At 41.5% G+C, this 20,886-nt stretch overlaps 1 protein-coding gene across 1 annotated transcript in view; it reads left to right on the top strand.

The window, feature by feature from the left end:
* Positions 1-20,886, top strand: part of PIP4K2A (phosphatidylinositol-5-phosphate 4-kinase type 2 alpha) — a 170,379-nt gene that overhangs the window by 103,004 nt on the left and 46,489 nt on the right. The window contains exon 4 of the mRNA XM_063099403.1: positions 10,905-11,057. Coding sequence (XP_062955473.1) covers positions 10,905-11,057 — 153 coding nt within the window. The remainder of the gene's footprint in view (positions 1-10,904; positions 11,058-20,886) is intronic.

Raw genomic sequence — 20,886 nt, 5'->3', positions numbered from 1 at the left:
TTCTTCTGGTTGTCTGTCCACTGTGACCCCCCCACTGCCATACTTGTGAGATGTGTTTAAAATGAATGCTGCCTTGTGTGGGAGGGGGTGGGGGGGGCTCCACTGTTAAGTTCCTGCAGTTCAGTTTCTGCCGTTACCACTGCCCTCACAAGGACTGGGCCCCGTAGGTCCGTGATTTCATGCGCTATTATCAAGTCAATGTGTGTTTATTTACACCTACTGTGATTTAGGCTCTGTGCTAGACATTCTGGGGAATGCAGAAGAGAAGAAAGGGTGAAGCATCACTTTTTTTTTTTTTTTTTTTAACCATTACATGACAGGTTCTGTATTAGATGCCAATGAGATTTACAGAAACCCACACATCCTGATTTTTAAGGGTCTTCAAGAAAATCTGCACCTCTCTGTCTCTCAGGGTCTTAGGACCTCTTATAACAGTACTGGAAGTCAAATGGAGGCTTCAGATCAAGTTTCTGAACTGCCAGAGAGGGCTGCCCACCAGAAACCAACGAGTTATGCAGGGTGGAGCCAATGCTGTTAAACCTGAACATGCCACATAATTGAAACTGAGCCCTCTTGTTCATTGTGGAGGATAATATCAGGTTTACTTTCCCCTACTGTGTCTCCTGAATTAGAATCCCTCATTACTCACATTTGATGCACTTTCTTCTTTGTATTTGTAACAGAGAATTCTAATTTTAAAATAAATAATTTTAAAAGCTAACATTTTAAACTTCTGATGTTCTTGTTTCAGGTTTAAAAATAAAATTCAAAAGTGTTGAGACCTTCAGAGTACTGTATACAACTAAACTTTTGTTGGGGGGAATTCTTCCAATATCTGTAGAGTAGCAAGTCTATCAGATGAAAACATTTTTCAAATGTAGATTTGTTAAATGCACTTTAAACTGCCTGAGGTCAGGCACTGTGTCTGTCTGATTTCTAGCTTGCCTGGTCAGTGTTGAACACAACGTCTGGCTGGGAGGGCAGGCCGGGGATGTACCTAGAGAAGTGGACCTTCTGGGCCAAAGCATAGAGGCAGGAGAGAGCTCGTGTAACGTGAAGCAATGGGATGCTGGCTGAATAGTGGACAGTCGAGGTGGGAAAATAGCAAGAGACACATGGAGAACATGGAAACAGGGCAGAAGACCTCAGCCTGAATCTGCAGCCAGCCAGGAGCCCTGCGGGTTTTGCACAGGGGTGTAATGATGCCATGAGGTCTGTATTTTCTAAAGATAGTTAAATGGTTATGTAGAGAATGCATAAAAGGGAGCTCAGGAAATTAGGAGGCTCTGAAATATTCCAGTGACTGAAGAGGAGGCATGAGCCAGAGCATACTGGTCACTACAGCATACAGCAGAGAGCAGCTTCACTAGGTGCTGAGAGATGTAGACTGACAGTTCTGGTGGCTGGTGGCTCATGGGAGCGAAGGACAGGAGCCAAAGAGGTGTTGGGGCCCCAGAGGCTGAGAGAACAGGGATGCCCATTATGGAGGCGAGGAAGTTGGGGTTGGGGGTTGGATAAAGAGGAAGGTGAGATCAAGTTTTTGACCTGTTGCCTGTGGAGGTGACCGTTAAATGCCCACGTGTGTCTGGAGACACGCAGTCACGATACTCAGGGTGGAGTTCGGGTTTGGGGTCAGGAGCAGAGGCCCAGTGCTGGGAGGGATTGTCCCCAACATGCTTGTGGGATTCCTCCCAAGTCCTGCCTCCTGACAGTCACAGTTGCACTGGCCCTGTGCACATGCTCACTCTGCACACCATCTAAGCAATTTCATTCCCTTGTAACTGGTTGCTGTCTGTTGGATTCAGTTTTCCTCACTGGTCAGCTACTGGGCACTTCCCAGTGAACCCTGGAAAGAAACCCCCCCCTGTGCAAAGATGCACCTGGGCTGTGGCCCAGAGCAGCTCCCTGTCAGGTTGCGCAGCCTCTCGATAGACTTGGGGAAGCTCCCTCCCAACCCATCAGCAGCATCAGCTTTTTCTTGTGCTTTTTCCATTCCTTATGAGCTGAGCAAATGACTGTCCCCACCACAATCTGTCCCCACCTTAGACCCTAGACTTCCTATTTGCCTCGATTTCCCGCCCTGAACCTGCTTTGAGTTGTACCTTGTGATTTTCAGCAGAGAGCTGACAGTCAGTCGTCCTTGCCACAGGGCGCTTCTATCCAGTTTGTTTATCATGAGCCTTGGGGACAGATCTCTGGTGTTTTAATCTCCATAGTCAAGTACCAGCCTGAGATTTTAAAAGCAATCTCATGGCACTCTGTGAAGTTCCCGCAAATCTGCTGCTCTCTCTGTTGATCATTACCTTTCATTTTTGTGTTCTTCTCTTCTAATAAGTTGTTTCATTATTGATAAGCATTAAATCGCACAGTTTCTTGCTCCCCTCTGTAATGAAAGCCATTCTGTGCCTGGGATCACAGTTCAGACTTTCTTTGAAATTCCCCAGGAGCTTAACACAGGGCTTTGAGCACAGTAGGCATTTAATAAGTCTTTGATGACGAGGTTCAAGTGAGCACATTGGTCTTTACCTCTCTGATGAGGTCAGATGGGGCAAATGCAGACCAGAAAGCAGCCTTCTCTTGGCAATCACTCCTGTCTCCTGAGCTGCATGACATGGTGCATGTCATCATAGTCTTGAGTTGTTAGCAGGGCAGTGATTGGTTTTCAGGTTTCAAGTCTATGAAACAGGTAACCAGGGTTGTGGAAAAGGACATTTCCTGGGAGGTAGGAGGCCTGGTTTGAGTCTTGGATCTTCAGTGACTGATGCTGTGGCCATAGCTATTCACTTGACCGTGGTGGGTCTCAGTTTACTTAGCTGTGAAATGAGGGAAATGGACAGGATGCTCCCTGAGGCCCTCCCAGCTGTCAGATCTCCAAATTTCTTATGTAGTCACCGTGGAATCTCTTATCTAGTCACCATGTGTAGATAACTGTCACCTAGGTCCTTCTACACAGTATTTGGTAAGATGGTGGTATTCACACATTTGGGCATGGTAGAATTGATTTTAAGCAGCCTTTCCATTGACTAAAAATAAAAACTTTTCATATGTGATTTTTAGCAGAATGTACAAACCGGTATCGAAATGCAAAAAACAAATGTATGCAAGACTATATGGTTAGTTCAAGGCAATTAAATGTGCAAATGCTTGGTTATTAAAAAAATAGTATAGGGGAATGTAACAGTTACTAAATCAGGGCATTTTTATGAGAGGTATAAAAGATTGGTGGTAAGAATGAGCTAATTAAATTGACCTTTATATTTCCTCCACCCTTCCTCTGGAGGCTCCACTAATCCTGGACCTCCCACTGCGGAAATAAACATCTTCAACAGCAGACTTGTAGAGGAGTAGGGGGGAAGGACAGTGCCATTAATCCTTTTCTTAAGGGAAAGGACAATACATTTCCAATTATAAATATAAAAAGGCCATTGAAGAGTGAGTTTCATCATTCATTATCTTATTTTATTTCCTGTTGAGGGCAGTCATGGCACCAGAGCTTCAAACATAAGCTGTTGAGGTTTGAGATAAGAGATCATAAGATCAGAAATGCATTTGGACATGGAAAAATAAGTTTACTTGCTAAGTTGCAAGATAGGCAAAAATGGACTAAAATGTCATATTCTTACCTGCCCTGCATCTAACAGCTTTGCCCTAGAATTTGAATTTTTGTCCAACATTTTATTTTATCTCTAGCACCCCAACAAGCCCAGGAGTATTCATAGAAGCAACATTTACTAGCTGTAATGTGTCCACTGCAATCACATGTAGGCACAGGACTGAGAGCACCCACAATGTCACCTTGCTCACCCAGAGACATCCCAGGATCTGCAGCTGGCGCAGTAGGTCACTTCATAGTGGATGAGTTTGTTTAGGGGACTTGCAAGAAGCATGTTTGGACAATCGCAAACACCTGCATACTGTATGATTACGTTTATATAACATATACAGATAGGTGAATCTATGGAGACAGAAAGTAGACAGTGGCTTCCTAGGTTAGGAGGTAGAGGGAAGAATGATAATGTCCGCAAATGGGTGCGAAGTTTCTTTTTGGAGTGATGAAAATGTTCTAAAAGTCGTTGTGGTCATGGTTGCAAAACTTGGTGCATATACTAAAAACCAATGAATTGTATGAGAGCACTTCAAAAAGACCCCTTGCATACTTTAAATAGGTGAATTGTAAGGCATGTGAATTATGTCTCAATATGTCCACTAAGGAAGAAGAATGCTTGGAGTTTGAAATTAGTTTATACTTAATAGCAGGCCTTTATTCCCAACATTGATTTTGGCTGCCTTTTTCTTGGAGCAGTTTATGAGAACAGTATTTCTATTTAGAACAAGTGAGTTTAAGGAAATACATGGTTTATAATATGAAACTATCAGATGTATAGAAGACAAGGAGTAGCCAATGAATAGAGCCTGGTTTTTGCAGTTTGTGTACATTTATCACTAGATTTTTTCCCATAAGCTAATAGTAAATCACTGTCCATTTTCTATCTACAAACTGACAGCTGGACCTAATACTGAATAATAGTAACTAGCAGAGTAGGTGGGAGACTTGGAGGCTATTTAATCCAGCTGTCTTTCTGTGCAGATGAGATAACAGAGTAAGGGGTGTGGGGAGGGGGAGTTGGTGGGGGCACCCGAAGCCCCTGATTTCCAGCCCATTGCTGTTGGGATGGGCCACCATAGCTCTCTGCAGCGGCCCCCCCTCTGCATTTTATTTCATTGCTTCCTGTACTCAGCCCCTCCTATCCACTGTCTCTGCATCTGCAGAGTCAACCAGAAGACTGTCAAAAATATTTGGGGGGGGGGCAGGGGAAAACAATAAAAAAGATACAGATAAAACAATACAGTGTAATGACTATTTACTTAGTATTTACATCACATTAGGTACTATAAGTAATCTGCAGATGATCTAAAGTGTAGGAGAGGATGTGTGTAGGTTATGTGCAAGTACTGTGCTGTTTAATATCAGGGACTTGAGCATCCGCGGATTTTGATGTCTGCAGGAGTCCTGGAACCAGTCCGAGGGACTGCTGTACTTCTTTGCCCACCCTTCTGAAATCCTTCTTTTCCTGTTGGTTTGAGAGGATGCTGGGAAGTGAGTAGAGGCCAAGGATAGAAGGAAGACCTTGTGGGATGAGAATTTTCAACTTGAAACTTATTTGTAAAATGGTTTAAATTCTGTTTTAAAAATATGTTATTATTGAGGGCTATAGAGAATAACCTGATATCACTTTTGAACTGAAAGGTTCAGAATCCCAGATTATAAATTTAAATAATGTCACCTTATTACAGAACATATAACTTTCTAAGCTTTGTCCATGACGAGGAATTTTTTTTTTTTAATGAAAGTATATCTCTCCAAACCCTGGGTCGATTTCATTGGGTTTTATCTGGCAGCAGCTTCCTCATAAAGTCAGACAGGCAGATAAGGGTAAATGTTTCCAAAAGTGAATATTTTACTTTGGAAATGGGAATTATCTTGAAGGTGACCAAAGCAACCCTACGGATTGCGCCTTTTAGGCCTTAGGTTGGATCAGGTCTACATCTCAGACTTGACCTTTTAAATTAGGTGATTTAAGATGAGAAAGAATTTTTTTTAAATAGTACCTTCTGCTAGGCCTTTTTTCCTTCCATGCAGATTTTGTCCTAGCTCTCAAATTTCATCTAAACTTCTTCCCCACCCCAGCCCCCCAGCTTAGTATCGTAGAGAGTAATGCAGAATTCAGTATTCCCAGTGTAAAAGATTACTCCACTCAGTTTTGGCATCAAGTGCCAAAGCTTGCACTTTTAAGCACAGAAAGGATGAGACAGTCTTCTAAAGATGGAAGCCTGCAATGGAAGGAGAATGGAAGCCTCCAGAAACTCTCAAGACCGTGTGAACTAATTAAAATAGACATGAAGAAATATGCCCCCTGGTCAGAAATACAGAGAATTCTTAGGGTTGATATTGTCACTACAGTCTACAGGATTTGTAGGAAATAGAAAATGGAGGGCATCTTTCAGCCCTGTCTTTATGCTGCATGAATTGTCTGCCTCTAAGCCTGGGGCTGGACAACACATAGTTTTCCTGTCCTAACCCTCACTCTTCTCTTTGCCGGAGAGAAGACAGCTCTTGGAGTGAGTCAAGATAGCTCTCTGTACACATGCTAATAAAAGTGGAAATAAAGGACTCTCGACCGCCCTACCTCTGTGGCTGTTATTGATGATATCTTCTACATGCTTTAGTTGGCAAAACTGAAAACGTAAAGATGGGTTTGGTTTTGTGCCAGCTAGTTTACTCTCTAAACTGGTATCAGAAGGTGTTTGTTACCGTAGAGGAATCACTATCAACTATCCCTTCGTAATGCCCACCAGACTCTGGAGCCCAGACAGGGGAGCAGCTCGAGGGTGTGAGATGGAGACGCTGGGCGAAGCCCCTGTAAGGGCCTCCCCACACACATCATCCCATCCAGATGGTGGTGAGCTGAGACAGGCAAGTCATTTCCACTCTGGTCTCTTTTTATCCTACCCATAAATTGAGTGGTTTGGAGTAATCTCCCAGGTTGTTTCCAACTCTAATGCTCTTTGATTATGAGATTTCTTTACACATTTCTTTACCCCTTGGGGGCACCTGAAGGTCACTCCCAAGCTCTGTTTCCCTCAGCCTTTCCCTTCTTGGCCTCCCCAATGTGTCCAAGCATCCTGTATAATGCTGTGGTTCACTTTTCCTTTGTGCCAGAACAGAGCACACTGAGCCATTTCATATTCAATTTTGCTAGACTGCAAATTGTTTTTAGGCAGCACAGTGACTACTTTGAATATATAAGACTTCCTTCCCTTAGCTCGTTTGCTTGTTCTTGCTGAAGTCGTCCTGAATACATCTGGAATCTCTGCACTGTTATTTTCATGTGGCTCTAAGAACTATTGTCATCTTCTCTTTAATCTTGGCCCAGATGTCCAAAACCATCATTAGGTCCCTGCTGAGATGACGGTTGTACCATCTTCTGACCGGACTCTTTTGGGAGACATGTACTGAGTCACCTCCTGAGGTCTGTGCTCTCCAGCAGTTCCTAGAGCAATGAGCCACATCTTTGAGCAAGTGCAGATGGTCGATGGCTTACGATGGTTCCACTTAGGATTTTTCGACATTGCAATGGTGCGAAAGTGATCCTCATTCAGTAGAAACCACACTTCAAGTGACCATACGACTTGTGTTTTTCACTTTCAGTACAGTATTCAGTAAATTCCATGAGATATTTAACACTTTATTATAAAATAGGCTTTGTGTTAGATGATTTTGCCCAGATGTACGCTAATGTAAGTGTTCTGAGCATGTTTAAGATAGGCTGGGCTAAGGTATGATATTCAGTCAGTTAGGCATACTAAATACATTTTCAACTTATGATGGGTTTATTGGGATATAACGCTATCGCAAGTCAGGAAGCATCTATACATTTTTTGAGTTATAAAAGTTCTGAGGTAGAGGTCTAATTCAGTCCGCTCTTTCCCCTGGATTTATTCTTCTCACTATATAGAACCAGACACAGAGGCTCAATGAGGCTAAATAGCATATGTAAGGAATGATGAATGGCACATAGAATGTGCTAGATGGCTGCCAGCGCCCTAACCATTATACATACTGCCTTTAAATCACACTATTTTACATTATTTCAAAGGCTACAAAAGACTATGATTATGATGTTATATAATGGCAAAATTTTAGTCTTTTCTTTGTTAATTGCACTTTTTGGTTAACTCAGAGGAAACTTTAGTTAGAAATCTTAGACATATTACTCGGCGCCTTTGTACACCAGCTTCTTTAATCTTCAAGTGGGAAAATGCAGTTGGCTTTCTCTACTGCACAGGAATGTTGTGAAAATAAATGTGAAATAAAGAGCTGGATACTTCCAGCCTTAGAATCATTTCGAGGATCAGGCATTTTGTGTAAAATTGTATTAATTCTTCTGATTTTTCTGCTTGTCTGTTAGATAAGGCTTTTAATAAATTTGATTAATATATTTTTATGGTCATAGCAATATGACGGGTACATTCTAAATTTTGACAAAGTATTCCTAATGTCACTAATTATTTGAAGAACCAAGAGCCTTAAAAAATCCTTTCACATACGAGAAGTAGGTATTATAGGGTGGGACTACTCATGTGACTATTAAAAAAGTGAGTTGAGACAGAGTCAAGATTAGAATTTGTAAGGTTTTATATCCCAGAATTAAGACATGGCCAATATCCTAATGCAGAGTCCATAAAAAGTGATTATAATGATGATTTTAACATTAAAGGGAAAGGCAGAGAACTTGGGAGGAGGTAACATCTGAGCTGAGTTATTATATAAATTGTGCGTTTCTAGCCCTTCATAAACCCATACATTGCTTTGTGCATAGTCAGTATCATTAAACATTTCTTTAATCAATTCATACAGTGAATGCCATAAATTATCATTTTTAACTATGAAGTTTCCCATTTTAACCAAAGTAGAGTTGGAGAGACTATAGCAGGAAGAGCATTAATGCAAATAAGTCTGTAATTATAATACATTTAATACAATAGGCTATGCATTATGTGCCAGACAAAACATGTTATATCCACAATTCAGTAGACTCTCAGTTCTCACATTTGGTCTGCAGACCAGCTCTACCGGTATCATCTACTTCTTAAAATGCCCCACTCCAGACCTACAGGATCAGAATCTGCATTTTAACACTATCCCTGGCCCTTTGGTTGCTCATTAAGTCTGGAACACACTGACAATGCAGCTTTCCATTTTATTCTACCCCACTGGCCCGAGAGAGGATATACTTTCCTTTCTAATACACATGAGAAAATGATTTAGGCAATTGGTGCTGCTGTAATTCAGTCCTTTGCTGAATACAATTATCCTTTACTGTTCCCCACCCCCCAAAAAGTTATTTTGCATGTATTGTCAGTTTGACAGAATTTACAGTCTGTTCCACCTGATTTCATAAAATTGATTGTTCCTGCTTTCATTTTGTGCCCAAAGATAATTTGCAATCTTACAATTCCTACAGTTCCTGTTTTATTTGGAATAAATACCCTTTTGCACATTAATATTTTGAAGGAAAAAGTAAGACCATTAACAAAGAACAATAATTGCTTCTTTTGTTTGCATTTAAAAACCTCAAAAGGGGATGTCGACTTTTATTTCCCTCCTTTTTATTCTAAGTAGGAAGTAATGTAAAGGAGTTTTTTATTTTTCATTTTTTGAGAAGAAAAAATGTGTGAATTAAACTCTTGTTAATATAGCCATTTTCATCCTGAAAATCACTTTCATGATTCTCGATCTATCTAATGAACCTCAGTTGTCTTAAGAATAATTTAACATTGCCAAACTCTGCTATTTAGAGTCATTGGGAGTTACATTGACTTTTTTTTTTTTTTTCTTCTCTCAAGTTCTCTAATAAGCCAAGGAAAGCAAATGCAGGTAATTGGCAGTCTTGGCTTTGCACGTGGCAGGTGTGCTGCTCACATGCGGATCAAGATGTGCTGTCTCACAATGTAAAGATCCGCTGCAGCTGCGCCAGGTCCATCCTGGGAAAAGAGGATGAGCTCAGGTTTGCTCCGTCTTTAAGCACGGGGCCTCCATGAGCTATTGAACCACTGTGGTTTGATTTTTGCCTTGTGTGGTTCAGTCCTTTTGGATTTCATCTAGAAAAGAAGAAAAGAATATGAAGACTTCAATATATGTGCTAGAAAGGGACTCATTGAAAATCCATGTGGCAGAGATGTCACCCTGCCTCTCAAGACATCTGTGTTCCCTTAACTAGAGAGGGCTTGTTTGGTCCGTTGGGGCTTTGAGTGCCCAGTTTGAGATAGGAAGCTGAAGACAGAAAGCATTTTTGCCTTTGAATGCCACACACACGGCAGGGAGCACTCAGTTCTCAGGAGCACAGTTAGCAGGAAAGAAGGCCACACTTCCTCAGGTGCCAGGGGTTTGCTAATCTCGTGAGTCTGGATGACCAGTATCAGAAGATTTGGGAAGGGACAGAGGCTTCCTGGAGGCTCTAAGGAGGGAAGAGTCACATGTGAGAGGAGAGGGTCGGCTTACCAAGCTAGGCTGTTGATAGCATGAACCAGATACAGGAATGCAATGATGCCTGAAGAGCCCGACTCAGAGCCCCTCCTGTCAACCCGCTGGAAGGTCCATCATTCTCAAAAACGGCTGAAGAAGGGTGGAGAATGAACCCCATCAGAATTCAAGGAGCTGTTCCAGAATACACTTTCCCCGGCCCCCATCTCCTCCTCCCATGGTGTACCATGGACAGCATAGTTTACTAGTTGAGGAGTTTACTAGTTGAGTACCTTACTAGTTGAGAACTCAGGTTCTGGGCTAGCCACATAGAATTGGAATTCTAACTCTTCCCCTACTAGCTTGGTGGCCTCTGCCCAGTTACTAAACTTCTCTTATCCCCATCTCATCTATAACATGATGGTGACAGTGATAGTAATCATTGCATGGGGATATTATCAGAATTGGGGAAAATACTCTGTGTGAAATGCTGGGCACCATACCTGTTATGTAAGGGTGTACTCAGTGAATATAAAATTTTCTCTCGTGATTGGAGCCTAATTTTATTGAGAAGAGAATTCGAGCTCTCGTTCAGCTCTGAAAAGAGCAAGGTGAGTAAAGTAACTTTGCTTATAATCCTAGACATTAGCCTACTTTAAGGACATTGGAACCACAGTACCTACCCAAGCTGTTTTCATTTCATTTGAAAGACTTGCAGTTTGAGTTACGATGAATATAAAACGTTGTCATCCTACTTATCAATTTATTCCAAACACAAATGTTTTTGAAGATTTATGATGACAACAAATTATGTGGGAATCAGGAAGCTACACATTTACCCAGTTCTCTTTTCTCCTCCCCTCTTACTCCATCCGGGAAGAATTCCTTGACCAGAAGCGCGCCCCTTCCCAACGACTCCCAGGCACGCAGTGGAGCTCGCTTTCACACTTCCTATGACAAGAGATACGTCATCAAGACCATCACCAGTGAAGATGTGGCTGAAATGCACAACATCCTGAAGAAATACCACCAGGTAAGTTTTTTTTTGTCTTTATTTGAAACTCTGAGAAGTTTAACATTCGTGACTAATTATCATCAAGACCAGAGGTATAAATATGTAGTTAGGAAACCATGAGAACACATTTGACATAAAAATCTCCTCTAGCCTGGTTGTCCAGAACTACTGTGGCCAGATTACTGACAGTTCACATTTAGGAATGCTTATACTGTAAAGATCATTAGTTGTTTATGTAGCAGTTCTAATATAAATACCTTGCTGTATAATAGTTTCAGTGATCACTACTCTGATTTTAAAATCACTTTGCTTAAGATTTGGCAACTTTTCGGAAGATTTTGCCTGTGCCAGAAGTGAGGTGCGACCTCTGCGTATTTAACCATTTATACCTCCAAATCCCCACCCTGCTCTTAGTGTTCTCTTTCTGTCCTGCTCCAGAAAAACTCACTCCCACTCACATTCCACTGCAAGAAAATTCTCTGGTTTTAGAAGGTGAGTGTTGGTCTATTTCCTCCCGCCTTTTCATCCCTAAGCATGGTCCCTGAGTAGTTGCCTGGGGATGAAATGAACCATCTTTGGAAACAGCTGTCCGTCTCTCACGGAAAAAAGCCCAGCACAAGTTTGCCTGGTAGAGCACATGTTCATGGTCCTATCTCAAGTTGTTTAAGAGGCTTCCCTCACTGTGGAGCAGTAAGAGCACCAGGTTCTATATCAGATAGTCCTGGGTTCAAATCCCAGCCCTGTCACTTACCAACCATGTGACTTCTGGACTTGGAAGCCTCAATGGGGGTAATAACAATACCAAGCTATGGAGTCCTAGAAATTAAGTGGGAAAATGTATATCTGATACTTAGCACAGTGTCTGCACACACTAGGCACTCAATATGTGGTGGAGGTGGTGGTGCTGATGGCATAATTATCATCAAGATATAATATCTGTTATATGATGGTAACCGACAACTAAGTCATCCTGAGAAATTGCAGTCTTATGGCATGAGTATGACTGTTGCAACATCACAGAAATCATCTTCAGAACTGGTGTTTGAAACACACACACACACACACACACACACACACACACACACTGTTGCTTTTACTGGCTGTCTTAGTCTGCTTGGACTGTCATAACAAAACACAATAGACTGGATGGCTTAAACAACAGAAATTGTTTCTCACTGTAACAGAGGCTGAAAGTCCAAGATGAGGATGCCAGCCTGCTCGGGAGCTGGTGAGGGCTCTCTTCCTGGTCTGCAGATGGCTAGTCACCTTCTTGCTAGGGTGGGCAAAGCTCTCACGAGTCCCATCATGAGGGCTCCACTCTAATTATCTCTTGGGAGATAATTAATCTCCCAAAGGCCCCATCTTTAATTGGGGCTTTTGGAAGATAGGGTTTTGACTTATGAATTTTGGGGTACACAAACATTCAGGCTATAGCAGAGCCATTCTTTATTTTTCACCTAACTAGCTCCAGATCCCTCTCAAAGGTTAGGATTGGTTATCACTGAGGATATTGAAAATAAAGTGCTGTGGGCCCTGGCTACATTAATAAAAGGATTCTCAAAGAGTTTAATTAATCACATTTATTAAAGTGTTTATAAACTTGTTTATATAGAGTCTGTTTTGAAGGCAGCACTCTTTGGATTTGTGAGTTCTGAGATGTCTGTTTAAAAGCATTACTTTGTGGTCGTGCTGTAGTATCATGGAGTATCTCTTGGCAGTTGCTTAATCTTCCAATCTTTGCAAATGTGATCAATTGCATTTTGCTTGCAGTGAAGTCTATAAAAATCTTTGAGCTACATTTTGTTTCTAGAAACTTGGTGCTGCCTCTAATTTGTTTTCTAAAACCATTAGTCAGCCTCTAAATTCATTTAACATCTAATAAATATTTTATAACATCTATTCCTTTTGAAATTTGTTCTGCAGTGCTTATGGTATTGCCTATTATAAAGGAAATTTTAAAGTGCCAAGATAGTGCCTGTGAGGGTGAAGACACTAAGGCTCTAGCTTCTGAATAAATTGAATTACAGGTTGCAGCTTTTAACTCTTCACCTTTTAAACTGTCTACTTTTTCATTTTTCCCCCTTTGGAATTTGATGTTGTACTTAGGCATTCTTTTTGTACTTCCTTTCAGTTGTCTCAGAACATTCGAAACAAAGTGATGTCTCATGACTGATGAGAACATATTATTTTAATAAATGGCTATGACACCATTCTAATAAAATGTGATACACAATTCAAGTATCAACTTCTTGGTGACAACTTTGAGTTCAGAATCCTTTTACTTTACAGAAATCACAATTTGAAACCTTTTCTCTGGGGTTGTTACTGTAACCTAACGTGAATTTGACATATCCTCAGTGTTACATAAAATACATTTGGGATCAAAATAAGTCTATTGACACACTCCAGGAGCTTTAACAGTGCTAAAGATTTCCTTTCATCCCACTCTTACAAAATTATTTCCTTGGCGTGTTCTTTATTCACAAAAGCCTCATTTATCCAACATCTGTATTTTTCTTTCTTCTTAGGAACAGAGTATAATTTAAAGGGTCTTAATGACTGAGAATCACCATTATTAATACAATGTATTTGAAGAACACTAAGCTAAAGTCAAGAGAAAAAGATCCTAGCCTGTTATGCACCCGTTACTTAGGCAATCTCTGAACTCAGTTTCCCCATCTATGTTTCACTTATTTATTCATTTATTCATGTATTTACTCTTGACCTTACTCCAGAAGAGATTTAAAGTGGCTTTCAAGGAAGTTCAAAGTACAGTGTAGAATAAATGAAAAAAGAAAAGGAAGATAGAAAAGGCAGGGAAAAGATTAAGGCATAAAAGGAACCTGGAATGAACCTAAAAATTCAAGCCATAATGACCAGTATGCTTGTGTTGGGAAAATAGAATAATTTAGTCAGGCTCCCCTCGCCTTGGAGCCAGTTCAGGGTGGTTCCGTAAACATTGTGTGTGGGTAGAGTAAGTGCACCTCCAAGGTGGCGCCACTTTGACTGGTTTTTACTGCCTCGGGCACCCACCCTGTACAGCCATGTTTTTCCAGACCTGCAGCTTCCAAGGACCGTGAGGCCAGTTACCTAGCTTATAGACCTCTGTGAAGAGGTCTGGTGACTCAGCCTGGCATGTGTGGGGTCTGGTGACCCAGCATGGCATTTGAAGGGTTTGTGACCCAGTCTGTGAATGGGCTTGAGGAGCCTGGGAGCTCCAGACCCAGCCCTAGCTCAACAATCGGCCCAGTCGGTGCAAGATTACTAGCAGGTAAAAGAGCCCAACAACTGGCATGGTCCTAGCTTTACAACTGGCATCACGAACAGGACTAAGAGCTAGACAGTTGGCACTGTGAGGATTCCAGGCCTTATCCATAGCTTTGTCATAGCCAGACAGCTTGCTACTTTGACCCTAGCTTCCTAGCAGCCAAAATGAAAAGGGCAATCTAGGTCAGTCAGTTGCACAGCTGCTGTGCCTGAAGATACAAATGAATCTGTCGCTACGGAGAAATGTAACTGTTCTTGGTACTAAGATTTGACAGGGTTGTCTCTGTAGTTTCCCACAGAGAGGACACAGGACACCTGACCCAATCAACAGCATCCTTGCAACAAGCCACGGAACACCCAAGAGTGTCATAGAACTTTTTAAAAAAATCATCAGTATAGGCTACTGAAACCACACCTGTGTACAATTTACATTTAGTAAATGCAGTCCTACAGAGAGAGGACTACAGGACACGCTGTAGTCCTTGCCCTCTGCCAGCCTGGTTTTGATTTGAATGTCCTTGAGGCTGCTCTTGTCATACACCACTTTCAGACAAGGTTTTGGTGACTATTACATGGTGGTGAGCACAGCCTGCTATGTCCTCATGTGATTCCATGTGACCAGACACAGGCCTCCCATCTGCACTCTCGGGGAGGTCCTCTCAAGCTTTGACACCCTCTCATTCTGTGCTGAGATGCCCAGAGGCATTTGAGCTGTATGTCTAGCCTTTATTCCTACTTAAGTAGGCCTGGACTACTTTCAGGTTTATGTCTAGCTTTACAAATTTTCTCTCTCCTGCTTCAGTGGTGACTGCCAATTCTTCAGTTTCTTCTCACTTTTTGTTGCTTTTTCCTTCCAATTTGCCACGCTTCTGAACTGCCCAAGCCTGGATAAGTAATTAAGCTTGTTCAATTGCACTTCAATAGATGAGACAGGCTCTCAAAGAGGCCTGTTCTGTGGAAGGAGCTGGATGGACTTTCTGGCAGCTTTGGTTACTCGATAACCCTTGTCTTCTCTTTTCTTTTCCTTTGTTGTTTCTTGTTTTAATGAAATACATCCACAGTTGCAGCTATATTCTAGAGGGTTAAAATTACCACAAGACCAGCCTCTGGAGAAGTGGATCATTGCTAGCGATTTGAATAAGTTCTTCCTAGGATTAATTCTCTGACAAATCAACCTTACCAGCAATGTAGTGTGGCAAGGGGTTTGGAGCAGGGACTCAGAGCCAGCCAGCTGCCTTCAAATCCCAGCTCTGCCCCCAACCTTGGGCAAGGTACCTAACCTCTTGACACTTACTTCTTGGTCTATAAAATTTGGGTAATAGTACCTCCTTCCTTCAGTTATTATGCTAATTAGAGGTGAATTAATATTATAACATGCTCAGAACATTGGCTGGTATGTATAAGAAGTGCCATATGAGTGATTGAACAAGATAATTAAATACCAGTGCATTCAGTTTCCTACATCCCAGTGTTGAAATCATTCTGATGTGTTGTTCAGTCTTTTAACTCTCCAGTCCTCTAGGGGGCCTGGTTTCTGGTAAAGTGTGGCACTGATGCAGAATTAACGAAGATTTGAACAATAAGGAGTTAGATTTTTTTCTCTAAGTTCCAGTATCTTGCCCTATCCTTCCTTTGCTGCCCAAATCCTGCCCTAATTTCCACTTTGTGCTAGGAAAGGACAGCATCATCTCTCAGACCAATGGAAAATTCTTATTAATCATAGTGAACTTTTATACGTCTCTCTTTCTTCATTTAGTTTTTCTCTTATAGTTGGGAAAATAATGTTTTGGTATAAATATTCTTTTCTTAGTTTCTGTTAGCATATAAGAAACTTGGGTCTTATAAATGATTAGCTAAAAATGTCAAAAGAAAACAATGTCAAAAAGGAAAAAAAAAAACAGTTAAGAACCTACTTGACTGATGTTTTTTCTCACTGACCTGAATTCATTGGGAGTTTTGGTATTTTGTAGCTTCAGCTTTAATTAAAATTAAGTGGCATTGTCAGTAAAATTTTACAAGTTTTACTGAACTGACAGTGTAACTTTAGGGAAGTTACAGTGTAGATAATCAAGAAATACCTCATGAAAATATCATTAAGAATATCTTATTTTAAGCTTTTGAAATATAGGGTTTATATTTGTTTGGTTTTTATTTCAAAGTGACTAAATTGACAGTAACTTTAGCTGAATCCAGAAGTTATGCCCTGTAAAGTAGGGCAAATCATAACTAAAGTCAAAATGTCTCATTATTTTAGTTATACTAGGTTTCCATTTATATTGTCAGAGCTAGGGCTCAGACCCTTCAAACCCCTTGTACAGACTGGGTCACCAGACCCCTCACATGCGGGTCCATGCCACGTAATTGGGAAAGATTCCAGGAGCTGTCAGGAGACGACATGAGCTCAGTCAGCAGCAGCAGCAGTGGTGGCCTCTCGGAGGGTCCTGAGGACACTGGTAGCTGCAACAGCCTCCAGCAGCAGTAGTAGCCTCCCCTTGGTGCCCCCCAGGGGTGGGGGGCCCCCGTGGATCAGAGCCACTCATCCTTTATACTTATGTCAATAACCCAGGACACCCTGGTGCACTTGCACAATTACATTAGACAATAACCAATGAAAACCTGGGCACACGTGCATATTTACATCAGATGCTCGGCAAGATTCTGAACATTTGAGGGGCCCTGACCATTTTCCTATATTTTCCCAACATGCCCCCAAATCCAAACTCCCTGTTAAGTAAGCTTGTTAGTTCCTCAATTTCAGTAAAGGATTTCAGGATGAACACTTGACTTTTTTAGAGCCTGCTTAGGTAGAGCACATGTGTTTATCCTTCCTAAAGGACAGTGGCGTAGGTGTTACTGTTCAAAGGATGGGGCATAAGCAGATTTACCTGACAAAGAAGGCACCATAAAAGAAAAGAAAAAATAAAAAAGAGGAGGGAGGGTTATGGTGCTGAAAGAGAAAACGTATGTTACATCAGTGCTTCTCGGACCTTCCTTGTAGACAGGCCTGAGAATCCCATGGAAATGAAGGTTCTGACTTGGTGGATCTTTTGGGGACTGAGATGACACATTTCTAACAGGCTCCCAGGCGATGCCAATGAGCCTTTGTGTAAGTGACAGGGCAGTGCCTGTGTTCTAGAACATCTGAGCACTCTTCTGAATCTGCTGTTTGGCTTTTTTGTTCATTTCCTGGAGGGATGGTCAATTGAAATTTGAAAAGTAGTTTAAATTTTACGTCCCGTGAGTAGCACCATGAGACTATGAGATGAAAAGCAAGCTCCCGTCAGACCTCTGCTGCCAGCAGAAGCTGCAGACACACTTCTTGCTTACGTCAGGAAGGAGTTTGCCATCTCTGGGTTGCTGAGGCCCAAGGAGTGCCCTGTAGCTTGCCGATGGGATCATCTGTGGCCCTCTGTCCCCAAGTGTCCTCAGCCATTTGTCCCTGGGATTAGATGGAGCTGCCCAGTGCACTCATCAGCAGGCTTTTCATGCAGCAGTTTTTCTCCAGTTTCTGGAAATTCTGTAGCCCTTTCCTCTTTAACCATCACCCACTCCTCTTTTCTCTCTAACAGCTAGCTATTTATTTAGGTGCGCATCCTGGCCTCCCTGTCTTTAACTTCTCTTTCCTATTTTCCATCTCCAAACACTCTGCTCAGTTCTGGGTAAACTCCTTAGCTATATCATCCATCTTGATTATGATAAAGTAGTTTATCATATTTTCTACAAAATTATTTTGTTGGTAATGGTGGTGTTATTTACAAGTCTTTATTACAGGGTGTAACAAATGGAATCAGGAACATCGGTGTTTGCATTTGCATGTGTTCTGTGTTATCTCAGTACTAAGAATTTTTGTAAACAAGACAGAATTGTTTGGTCCTTTTAAACCTGATTTTATTAAGCTTAAAAGCAGTAAAGTTGTGTTTTTATATTAGCTTAAATGTGGTCATCCTTATGTTCTTTTTTAACTTCGAATCTATTTGAAACCAAAATAAATTATATTAACACTTATAGACCATTATCCCAAAACATACCAAGACATTATTTCAAGGAAAGTTGGATTGTTTATTTATTTGTTCATTCTAAAACAAAGCAATCCATAATTTCAGGCTGATTTGTCTTTCTCTCTCTTTCTTTTATGTAAAGGATGTTGTTGGAGTGATCTATAAACATAGCCAGAGGTACAATGAGGATTACAGATAATTTAACCTTTCAAAAACATTAAATGAAACAAGACTTTACATTGAAGTATTAATTTGATGCTATATTAAATTGTCACTTCAAGCCTCTAAAAAAATGAGTGAAACATGTTAATAACAGCAATTTCCGAAAGCTAGAGCCCAGGTTCACACTATCATGGGGAAATATAAATATTTATCGGTGCAGTACCTCACTTAGAACCCTCTCTGGTGAAACCTTCAGTCAGCTGTGAATCTTTTAATGGCATTTCATTTTGCATGAGAAGAGCAACAAATCGAGGATTCATAATACTTGTTATTCTTGGTGAGTGCCTAAGAGCAAAGGAAACTGAGGTCTTGTGGCTGTTGACATTTTATGTTTCTGAAAGCCTGATTCCACGACGTCAGTTCATCGTTGCATTACAGTTCTAACAAGCTCACAGTTATTTAGGAAAAAGTTCTAAGGGAGACTTAGACAAGATTGGGGGCTTTCAAGGTGGTATGGCCAGAGACCTAATGGAGACTTGGGAAGAGGGAGTATTTGCCTGTCTTGATGATACCCCTGACATCATTTATAAGTAGATTTTTTAAAAAGAAGACAGAAAAAAGTAAAAATGTTAGTGTTGGAAACGCACGTTACAGACAAAACATTACTGGCAAATATAAATGTTTCTGAGAGCACTCTTAGAAAAAACAGAAGCCACTCCATGATAAATAACAGGAGGAGGTGACATGAAGTGCCCAGCCGTGAAAATGCAAAAGTGAACAGGTCTTAATAAAGACAGTATTTTAAAATGCAAATGTGGGTACTGTAGCAAGTTTGACACTGAGAATATGGATGCTGGCCTAAAGAATAACCATGATTGATCCAGCCACTGATAGTAAGTATAATACAAATAGATGATAATCAAGTTCCCTTTTCAAAAATTTGGGAGTAAATATTCAGCACCTATTGAGATGAAAACTCAATGTCTTTGCATCTGAAGCCGCCCGCACACCCACAACGGGCCAGATAGCTTCGCATTTGATGTGAGAGAGGAGCTTGGCTGCAGGGGTCCCGGACAGCCCAGAAAGGTGGAAACAACAGGCCGGCATTGTGTCTCGGAGAGGAGGGCCTGGGGAAGAGGCCACGTCCCAGGCGCCGCTGAAAAGAACTCTCTCCAGTATTGTCCGGATGCTGCTTTGTGCACTCATGAAAGAATAGTCTCCCTTGTCAGCTGTGGGCTCGCCATTTCTGAGCCAAGCACAGAATGGCCAGGATCACTAAATGTTTGGTGCATTTGCGGCATTGCCTCCCTTGGGACCTCAGAATGGCCACGGACAGGAGTCAGCACGCTCAGCTGGCTTCTGAAAGGAGCCTGCCAGGCCGCATTAGGGCCAGCACCTGTTGTGTCTGTAAACTGAGACGTTCATTTAGCAGACAGGGAACACCTGTATGGATCAGGGCCTCTGCCAGCGAGCCAGGATTGCCTCATAGCTGCATCAAGACAGTGGTGGAAGGTGAAAGAAGTATCTGGACCTCTCTTGAAGTGTGTCCCTAAGGATTAAATTGTTATTTTTCCATTTTTTATTGTCTGGAAATGAAGAGGATAAAAGAGAGGAAGTAAAAATTCCTTAGATTCTCTTGTAATTGAATCAACAATGTTAAAAAGAAGTTAATAGACGCTGAGTGTAGTTTTAACTATTAAAAGAAGTGGGTGCTCACACCAAATAGTTGGTTATTAAAGAAAAGTATGACATTGCGGTGCTCCTAGTGCCCCTCTTGTTATTTTTAAAGCATTCATTCACAAGTTGTTGTGTTAATTTGTCTGTGTAAGTTCTTGAAGGGAAAGTGCTCACAGTTGTGATCCTAAGAGAAACTTAAGGTAGAAACAATTTTTTAATGTTTCTTTTATATTCACAAAAATATTACCTTACTTTGTAAACAAATACACAGAGAGACATATGCAGCATTATTCATTTTTGGAAAATATTTTACAGTGATTCTGTGAAATTGGGAGTTCCCGTCATGCATTTGTAATGCACTCCTCAGGGAGCTCTTATGAGCACAGCAGGTGCTCCAGGAAGCCTCCCTCCCTCACCCCCTCCCTCTGTCACCTCTTCCTCCCTCACCCCTTCCTCCCTCACCCCCTTCTCCCTCCCTCCATCCCTCTCCCCAGGGTCTTGGTTTCATCTTTCTCCTGCTTGAGTCCCTCCTCCCTCATTTTCATATTCTTCACAACGGGGCATCTTAAAAGCAGCAAATTTCTCCCTTTTCATGTGACCCCTGTGACATCACATCTAAGCAGCATTATGCCCAAGGACCCCACCCATTCAGGGATGAGGATAGGGATGGGGTGAGGCAGATGAGAGGCAGATACCCTCCAATTGCGGTGCTCATGATCCTGTGGTTTAAAGAGATTGTCATT

Source organism: Cynocephalus volans, chromosome 6 (genome assembly GCF_027409185.1).
Source record: "Cynocephalus volans isolate mCynVol1 chromosome 6, mCynVol1.pri, whole genome shotgun sequence".
NCBI lineage: Eukaryota > Metazoa > Chordata > Mammalia > Dermoptera > Cynocephalidae > Cynocephalus > Cynocephalus volans.
This window is presented reverse-complemented; position numbering and strand designations above follow the sequence as displayed.